We start from the raw sequence: 10389 nt of genomic DNA on the forward strand, positions 1-10389 counted from the left end.
AAAAAAGAGGAGTGGATTGTGGGAAGTCAAAGAATGGCACTAGTATAAGGGAGGATTGAGCTTGGTGGTCAGCTTTTCAATGACATCCAAGGAGTACATGATCCAGGATCATGTGCCCTCTTCTTGAGATTGCTTTGGCATGTTTCATATTTCCAACTCATCTTCATAATACATATGGCCCCTTGGTCCCCTTGCTTGCTGCCTAGATGCATTAAATCTCTTATTTTGTAAGGTAGCAAAGAGTTATTCATAGCTTTTGTCAAGAGGTAGAATGGTGTACCCTTGGATCATGTGCCCTTTGACATTTGGTCTTGATGAAATTTCAAATCATGACCCATATGGTCCTGGCAAACAAGCCATTCAATTTTTATTTTGTAATGTAGCAAGACATCACCACAACATGTCAAGGCAAGGTGCAATGATCCAATAGGGTAAACTAAAGTTACAAAGAATGATTTACTCATGGTAGTCATGTCTACCAATGTGAGACCCATTCAAGGGCAAAGTTTATCCAAGGTGAAATTCTCTAGTGCATGGTGTTGCCATTAAATATTGGGCTAGATTTTCCTAAGGTAGCATTGTCTTAGGAAATGGCATTGATGCATTGTAATGTGGTAATCCTCAGCTTTATTAGCCATGAGGTACTAGCCATGGGATCAAGAGTCCCATTGCAAAGGTGATACCATCGTGTAGGTGGAGACTGTGATCTTAAAAGCTTGTTTTGGGATCCCAAGGTCGTAACAGTGGAGCAATGCTTGAGAGAAATCAAAGTTTAGTGTAATCCCACTTACAAAATTTGAGATTAATTACCTCTAGATCTTCAATTTGAAGGTAAGGAAACCTACAAAATTGTAGAAACTTATTAATATAATCTTCAAATATAGTCAATTTACCTCAAAAAAAATCCCTTGTAGGTTTCCAAGTTGTTAGAAAATAGTTTATTTTGAGCACTGGGGTGGAGTCATCTATCGCATGACCGACTAGTGCGACTACACACAGAATGCCAAAAGGCTTAGTTTTGAGCATAGTATCGTATGCCAAAAGAGGCATAGTTACGAAAAGAAAGGCTTAGTTATTTGACATCAGCATATAACTAAAATTACGCAATGTGTGAAACCTTGCTAACTTAGAGGTGTGGTGTGGAAAGATGAGAAGGGGTGTCACTGTGTTGTGCTGTAAAAAGCAATGGCAAGTCCATTGAACACTCTTGTTGCCAGGTGGGTGCATGTAGTTTGAACTTTGCAAACATGGAGGATGGAGGCCCATGTTTAGTTTAATCCCCTCTTCATGGCTTGCTCCCCCCCTTGCTAGGCTTTTATTGGACAGCACAGCTAAGCATTAAAAGGGGAGGTTGAGGTTATGGGGGATAAAATAATAAAAGAGGGTAAATTTTTAAAGCAGGGTGTGATCTACACAATATGTGGTACTTATGCTCACCATAAATGTTCTCTGTGGGAGTTGTCTTGCTGACTCTTGCTTAGGTGATCTCTTCTGATTCTCTAGACTAAAAGACTCTCTCTCTCTCTCTCTCTCTCTCTCACACACACACACACACACACAGATTGGAGCAATGGAGAAAAGTGGGTTGGTCTCTGTCTCTCTCACATGTTAGCCTAAGAGGAGGGTGCCACAAACATAGCTTTCAAGCCCCTCAGAGCCTCAAAGGAGGTCATAGCTTCAAATGGATAAAAGAAGCTCACATTTTCAAACTCTCTCCTCTCTCTCTCTCTCTCTCTCTCTCTCTCTCTCTCTCACACACATACACACACGCGCGCGCGCTCACGCACACACTCTAGTGTTGGAGTAAGTTTTGCGCAACCCATTTGCAAACTTCAAGCTCTGTACATTCATCTCAGGTGTCCTCATGTGCCAATGCCATAGCTTGCTTGCTCTTTTGAAAGAACTGGGTGCAGCTTCCTACCAAAAGCCTCTCTCTCTCTCTCACACAGACACACACACACGCACCCAAATCTCTCACACACTCCTCTTCTTTCTTGCATCGGAAAACATTAGATTCGCTTCTCGCTTTCTCTGCTCTGATTTGATATACAGGCTAATGGGAGGGGCATATTCCCTCCAACCCTCTGTACATTAACCATTGGGTTTTCCTCTTGTGGGCGTCACTTTTATACAGCTAAACTTGAATGCCCTGCACACAATGGTGAAAACAAAACTTTTATCATATGACCTGTGCCCATGTTATTACCACAACGCAGGGTGTTTTTCACATATGCATTGATTGCTCTATGTCTGTGCTAAGCATTATGAAACAATGGTGCTCATGGCTACTCTCTCTTTCTTTCTCTCTCTCTAGCGGACACACACACACACACACACACACACACACACACATGTGCCTTGAACACTAGATTGCCTTTCTGTTTCTTCATCATCCATTGATGAGGATTGGATGCTTGTAACAGTGGCTAAAGACATCTAACAGTGAAAGGTGGTTGTGTCGCAATCGCGCCGTAGTGCTAGCGGCGAACACACCCACATCATCATCTTGCTAGCTAGTGCCGCAGTTAGTCCGGACTCTTTTGATCACTTTAGCTCCACAATATAGCAGCTCAACTGAGTATAGAGCCGCCTTAAACATTGCACATCCTCACACTCAAACATACACCATATTGCAAATTCTGCCAATGCTTCAGAGCTCCCTCCGGTGGTGTTGCAGAAGCATGCCTTCATGAGCATTAACACAACCCCTTTGGCAGTTTAGCGTGATCTCCCTCCACATAGATTCAAATCTAGGGAACATTTTGAATACTTGCATGAACTGTGGTGATCAAATCCACTTTTTTTTCCCTCCCAATACATGCCATTAGTGTGCAAAATGCTTACAGCACATTTGTGACCCATTGAGTGAGCCTTTTGACAACCTCTCCTTTTGGAACCAATATGGCAACAGTGGCATCCTCTCTTTTTCTTAGGGATTGGAAAAATTTGACCAACAGCTGAAAATACATAAGCACTGTTGCAATTGTCTCAATCTTCTTTTCAGAGGACATTGCTGCATTTTCAAGCCAAAGTGGCACTGCTTCGAGATACTCAGAAAGAATAGCGGCATTGGATCAAAGAGCAAGCTACCAATCTATCACTTTCTGCTGGGAAACTGTAATTTACCCTCAAAGCAATTTCATCTGATCAGTAATGGAATGCATTTGAAGCGCTCTTTGTCATCATTGATCAAAAGCTTGCTCACATCAGCCATAACATAAGTGTGGTATATCTCTGCTCAATTGGTGATCAAAATGGAGCCGCAATTTGCTCTGCTAGAGATGACAAAAAAGGAGCGATGCACCTCCAGTTGCCACTAAAATGGAGCTCGATTGTAACAAGGCAAGAATGTTCAGAAACTTCTTCCAAAGTATAGAAGGTTATAATTTATCATGCCAAGGGTTAGCTCTAATGTGGGGATGTATGGAGGAGTGTTTGAAGAAAAACCGTGAATGTCGAGCTCTGTAGTACTTACTTCCATCTTTGGCCAGCAGAAGTACTCAATCATGATCATCAGAGTGAATACCAAGAAAGGACAGCTGATGATGAATAGCAGGCTAATTGCAGGCTTCACCACTACATATTCTACGAAACTTCTCAATGTAGTCTTGTTTCTACTTGCAAATCTTCTCAGCTTGACCCTTGCTCAAGAGAGTCGGCGTTCGATGCAGCCCATAGCGTCAGATTTGGCGAATGCAGGTTCTCTAAATCATTTACAACAGGTTCAAGACGTTAACCAAACTGCGAAAAGCTTGCCGTGGAGTCTCCCAAGCAATAATTCAGGTTATGAAGAAGCTGCGAAAGTCCAAATTTCCGTGTTGCGAAGGCAACTACTCAGGTCAATCAACAAGAAACCAGTCAAAAGCATTCAGGTAATCAACATTTGTGTGTGTGTGTGTGTGTGTGTGTGTGTGAGAGAGAGAGAGAGAGAGAGAGAGAGAGAGAGAGAGAGAGAGAGAGGAGTATTTAGCTTAAATACTGTTGCTCACCATGCTTGATTTCAGTGGCTATTTGTTCTTGTGATTTAAGTTTATACCAAAGGAGTGCCTTTCAATGGTTTGGTAGCAACCTTTCTATTTTTCTGTGTAGAGTGCAGATGGAGACATTATAGACTGTGTGGCCAAAGACAAGCAACCTGCATTTGATCATCCACTTCTCAAGGACCACAACTTTGAGGCAAGTTATTTGCATGTCGTTTTAGCAGCATTTTGCCGTGTCTATGTGCATGTGCAGGCGGGCGTGATGGTACAAATGTCTCATACTAAAAAACTTTCCAACAGAGAAATGCTGCAAGCACTATACCAACCTACATACATACATATACACATACAAAGAGACATACAAACACACGTACAGGCATACACGAAGGACATGAATACATGTACACAATGTAAATACATGCACTCGGTTGTTTGTCTGAAGCTTCTTCAGGGAACTTGATGCTTTGTATTATGTGGTGTTAACAGACTTTCCCAAGCTCATTTCCTAGCAGACTAAAAGGCTCAAGGCCGCCAAGGCACAGGATAAGAAGACCAATTTCAGTGCCCCAAACCTGGCATCATCATGGTAGCTGTCCCTCAGGTACTATCCCTGTCCGACGAACATCAGAGGAAGACCTCATGCGGTGGGCCACCTCAAATTCTGCACCTACAGCCTATGGCAAGAAGACACACAAGCCACCAAGGACCAACTCATCTTCAAAAGCTAATAGAGTGAATGCTGCTGATGATCCCCTGGCAAGCATCTATATTAATGGAGACGGGTCTACTGATCATGAGGTAATGGGTCCAATTCAATAATATAGATCACGTGAACCAGATTCCCTTGATTGTAATTCAGGCAGTAGTAAAGAGAGTACATAGATGACTTGCACTGAATCTCTCATTGAGATTCAACAAATGTATGCATGGGTACAAAACATATGGCTTGTTGGCTGCTGCACCAGCATGTCGATAAATTCCATCAGTAAGGAAAGGTATTTGACCGGAAATTCAAGAGCAAAATAAGAGGGAGCGAGTGAAGATCTATTGCTCTGGGTTTTGTTTGATTATTTCTTTGTATAAGAGGTCTTTGATGGTTATTGAGAGCAATCAAAGCTCCAAGGGGCTAGATAATATGAGGTTTTCAATGGGATTTCATCTAGTGATTCTCAAAATTTTGTGACAGCATGCAATAGCATACGTGGAGAAGCAAGATGTGTATGGTGCCAGTGCAGTTCTGAGTGTGTGGGATCCATGGGTGGAGACCTCTAATGAATTTAGCCTCTCCCAGATGTGGATCCTCGGAGGCTCCTTCGATGGCGACCTCAACAGCATTGAAGCAGGATGGCAGGTCCTCCCACTTGCTATTCTTTCATTTCATGATCATGCATTTCCATTGGAACTATTTTTTTTAAACTGTAAAGCATGAGCTTGCAGAGACCCTAAATGTCATAGCAGAATTACATCTTGTAAATCTGCATCAGTAAATGGCTGATCTATAATGTCATATGAAACCTGCATAGCTGCACATGTAATGTTCCACAGAAGTCTAGCGGCTTCAGAATATAGTATTCAGGATGCAAGATCTGAAGATTTGTGCGTTGTATATGGGCAGGTCAGCCCGGAGCTTTACGGGGATGGAAGCCCAAGATTGTTCATATACTGGACGGTATACCTCTGCTCTAGTTTTGTTATAAGCTGTTTCAGAGAAGCCCATGTGGTGTTTTTCTTGTATTTTGATTAGATAAGAGTATAGTGTAATGGGCTTAAACCTCATCCTAACTTCTCACATATTCTTTGTTGATAATTGATTTAATGAATGCATACGAGACATTTTCATGCTAATCAGTTGCAATGGATGGTGTGATATCCATCAGACAGATGGGTATGAAGCTACTGGCTGCTACAATCTCTTGTGCTCCGGATTTGTGCAGACTAGTGACACGGTCGCCATCGGTGCGGCCATTTCCCCTGTTTCCAGAGTTGGCAGCAGCCAATACCAAATTGAGATCATGATTTGGAAGGTTGGCTTATCTTGCTACTTCATTATAATTTCTGTACTCATGGGTCACTCTGCATATGGTGGACTTGCGCCGTTAATGCATTTTGTATATAAATGCATGCACATTGTGAAGGTATGTGCATGTGCATATACTCAATACAAATTCAGACATGCAAAGTTGCCAAGAATCTGTTTCCTGAAGTGAAGTTTTTGAACAAAACTTTGGGTTTCTTTGAAGGGAAAATTTTCCCTTGTGAGTTACCTTCTCTTCTATCACCCGCGTGTGGTAGATTGGTTATATCAGTACCCTCAGAAGTATCAGGTCTTGAGTTCAAGACTCGGATAGATCTTTAGTCTCTTGGGATTGTTCTTAGGATGTAAAAGTCTCTCTTCTCTTCCCCTTCTTCTATTTGAAGTTTCATCTTTCAAATAAGCCATGAATCTACCACATATTACACCTTATTCAATGTGTACTTTGACATGTACCAATGTGCATCATTATTTAGTGTCTATGTATTCATGTCAGTGATTCTGTTGGAAGTTTTTACGAAACCTCTCGGATTGCTTTTCCGACATGACAAAACCCTTTCAAAACTTTCCCATTTCAAAATTCTGTGGCTACTATGCATACATGCATGCACACTACTCTTAACTGTGCATTACAGTCTGGTTTTCATGAATAAGTCTCTGCATGGATGCCTTTTTGACATGCAACAAAGAGTTGTTGTGAATCCATTTATGTTTGTTCTGTAAGTCTTGTTCTGTTCTACCTTACAAGATCGACTTGTGGGTGAATTATAACAGGATCCTAGGCAAGGAAACTGGTGGATGGCATTCGAGGGTTCACATATAGTGGGTTACTGGCCAGCGGAGCTCTTTTCGCACCTATCGGACTACGCGGCCAACATGGTGGAGTGGGGAGGAGAGGTTGTGAACTCCCGCCCTGATGGCCGGCACACAGGCACCCAAATGGGCAGCGGCCATTTTGCAGAGGGCGGATTTGGTGCAGCTAGCTTCTTCCACAGCTTGCAGGTCAAGACTCAAAAACAAGCTTTTTCCTTTTCTCTTCATATACAAATGTTTGTGTATGTGTGTGTGTAGATCTCTTGCACATGTCAACTCTAGAGCACATCATGTACCTGCAACAATAACATCGATTATTCACAATTTCCTTCTTTTAACAATGATGATTCAATCAGGTGGTGGATTCTAGCAACAACCTACAGCCCATGACTGATGTGCAAACACTTGCCGAGAATCCACATTGCTACGACATCAAGAGCATGCAAGATCCCACATGGGGAGCTGCCTTCTACTTTGGGGGACCTGGCCGCAATCAACTGTGCTTATGACCAGATAGCAAACTACAATTACTCAAAAAACACCGCATCACCAGTGAAGCCTCCTACATACCCTGCAAAAACAAAGATAGCTTGCTTGGCCCACATTCACAGTCAGCTTGATTGGTTTTCATGTATGCTGCATTCAAAGGGGGGCTCACAATATGATTTTCTGAAGCTTTCCTAGAGGAGGACATGGGATGTATATATATATATGAGTTTATAGAATCCCTTTGATAGAGATCAGACAAGAAGAGAACACCCATAGGTTCTCTATGCTGATCTCATTACTTGAAAGGGATCCATTATAGAGTAACTTCAATTCAATTGAAAGAGCTCAAGTTGAGGGATCCATCAACTATTGTGGGCACATATATAACAAGCTCAACGATTCAAGGATCTATGCTTGAGCTCTCGCTTACCGCAATTTCTTTAAAATATATGTTATCGATACGGAGTATAGAGTGAATACACATGACCATGAGCAACCACCCACCCCCAAAGCCCCCCTAAAAGGATCTTCTTCTTCAAACAAAGGCCTTGATTGCCACAATCAAGGGTCACGATTCGACCATGTGGCTCTCTCTACATTCAATATTGTAGAAATTGGTGCTGTGCTAACCAAGTAGGGTTACATAAATGGGCCTGATGGCTTTCCCTTCCAAGGTGGGGGATGTGATGTATCATGATTGGAACAAGGCCATATACATCTAGCAGGATGCATAGGCATCTCCGTGACAGCCATGTTTTGAACTTGCCCATGAACCCAGATACTAGAGAGACAACTTCCCCTGGAGATAAGCATCCCCACGACCGACGTGAGAAACCATGTGTTAAAATTTTGGAGGGACATTGAGGTAGTCCCAAAGCAATTCAAGGATGAGGATTCATGGCAAGGGCAACTCCAAAGCATGGACGTTTGTTTGAGTCTGGGCTGATGAAAGAAACATAATTAGCCTAGCCAGTAGGCTTAGCACTAGTCTTCTGTGTACGCATGATACAGCCATACCACTAGAGTTCATTCATTCTAAAGAACACTATCTCTCTTTGATTTGGATGCTTCAACCAGCTGTCAATTTTGCTCATGAACTGCAATGTCAAAAAGAATTCTAGCTGTACATTTTGCTCATAGATGGCAATTGTCACAAAGAATCCTAGATCTACAAAGCACCATCATTGTGTCTCTGATCACATTAGTGCTTGCCTAAAAAAGATTCCAAATCGGATGAAAAGGAGGATAAAGCTAGACAATAAGATCTGTGCCTTGAAAACTTGCTTGTTTTGTGAATTTGGAAGAAATTTTTTAAAGGCTTTTTATTAAAGAACCTACACTACCCTTATAAAGGCATTGGGCACTGGATAGTCCTCAACACTATATCCCATGGGGTCTTGAATAAACCCCCAGTGGTGTGATGGAGAACAGAGAACTAAGGCACAATTCTTGCGACGCGCGTGATCCCTCCCATGTGTCCAAGGTTACTTTTGCCTAGGCCGGATTACTTTATGAGCAAGTGAAGGGCATCAAGCTGCCAACGGGGAGGTCACGATTCCAAAACCGGGTTGTGGGACTGCACAAGAGGGGAGTTACTCCGCTCCTTTGTCACAGAGAACCTAGATGAAATAAAGTCACTGATTTTTCTTTGGATTTCAAAGATAGTGATGTACTGACAATATTCTACAATATGACTTTATGAATAAGAAAATTGGAAATGGGAATTCCCGAAATTGAATCTAATTGAGGTATTCTCTCTCATGTGATTTTGTTTGAGTGTAGGATTGAAAGGCGAAATGACTACAGCATTTTGGTCTTGAGATTCTATAGACATAATCGCAATAAGAATTACATGATCCAACATTAGTGAGGTCCAATGCAGATCGCAATGGTCTTAGATCTGAATGGAATTTTATGTGATTTGATTTGGATATGATTTGAATGTGCACTGACTGAGTGGTCTTTGTGCAAGTACTAGATTAGTGTCGTCAAGTGCATCAGTACTTAGAGTCATTGTTTATTAAACTGGTTTATGGCTTCTATTTGTTTCTACCGTGTTGTTGCCTCCAAATTTGTGTTGATCTTTGCTCACCATCAAAGTTGGGGGATCATCAAAGACCCAGTGGCCTTTAGTGTTGAGGCTATACAATCCTTAAAACTAAATACCACGGGTCCTCAATGACGTGTAAGCGGTGGGAACGACGTCGTTGAAGTGAGGCACATTTTTTGCGAATTCGGTCGTCATTTGATTTGTCCATGTTTACTTTTTTTGCCTATGTTTACTTTTTCTCTTGCCCAATTTACTTTATAAGGGAGTGAAGTGGTGTGGAGGACAAGGAATTCCATAGGAGTCAAACCCTACCACTTCCTCGAGATCTGCACAAAGTTGTTGGCACCTTTGATCCCACCCACCACCCTGGGGTCATTAAGGCCACGTGGCATATAGTGTCAATGTGGAAAACCTTACCGCTTCCTCGAGATCCGCACAAAGTTTTGGGCGCCGTTGATCCCACAGCCATGGGGTCATTAAGGCCTCATGGCATCAGTGCTCGAAAAAAACTTTTTTCCAAAAACTTGGCAAACCTACATATGTGAAATATCAGAGGTAAATTGATAAAATTTGAAGGTTTTTACACCAAATTACACTAATTTTTTCAAAATTTTGTAGGTTTTCTCACCTTCAAATATTAAATTTAGAGGTAAATTTCAAAATTTGTAGGTGGGATTACACTAAACCTAGGTTTTTTTCGAGCACTGCCAGTGATGGCATATAGTGTCCAGGGTAGAGTTGTTGGGACAGAGAGAGGATGGCAGATGAGGAAAGCAGATGAGCTGGTACGAAGCTCGTGGCTGGCTGCTCTAAGCTCTTATTAGGCGTTTTTGGAGGTACCCAAAATGCGGAGCTCATCAGCGGGTCATGTCAGCCTACCATGTTCTTGTACCGCTCCTGCGAGATAGAATTCTTCAGTTGGTGCGGACGGTCCTTTCTTATTACTCGTGAGTCGCGAGAGAGAGAGAGAGAGAGAGAGAGAGAGAGAGAGAGAGAGAGCGCACCCTGCCCAAATGATGCCGACC

The 10389-nt window shown here is 42.2% G+C and overlaps 1 protein-coding gene across 1 annotated transcript; it reads left to right on the plus strand.

Moving 5' to 3' along the window:
- The first annotated feature begins 1684 nt into the window (after positions 1-1684).
- On the plus strand, positions 1685-8218 carry LOC147423312 (protein neprosin-like). Its single transcript, XM_086502250.1, has 8 exons — positions 1685-3872; positions 4090-4176; positions 4467-4778; positions 5167-5331; positions 5596-5649; positions 5858-6004; positions 6787-7014; positions 7182-8218. Exons 1-8 carry the CDS (start codon positions 3453-3455, stop codon positions 7332-7334), a joined length of 1566 nt encoding a protein of 521 aa, XP_086358376.1. The 5' UTR covers positions 1685-3452; the 3' UTR covers positions 7335-8218.
- The last annotated feature ends 2171 nt before the right edge of the window (positions 8219-10389 follow it).

This window comes from Adiantum capillus-veneris, chromosome 26 (assembly GCF_014529385.1).
Source record: "Adiantum capillus-veneris isolate H3 chromosome 26, ASM1452938v2, whole genome shotgun sequence".
In the NCBI taxonomy this organism is placed as follows: Eukaryota; Viridiplantae; Streptophyta; class Polypodiopsida; order Polypodiales; family Pteridaceae; genus Adiantum; species Adiantum capillus-veneris.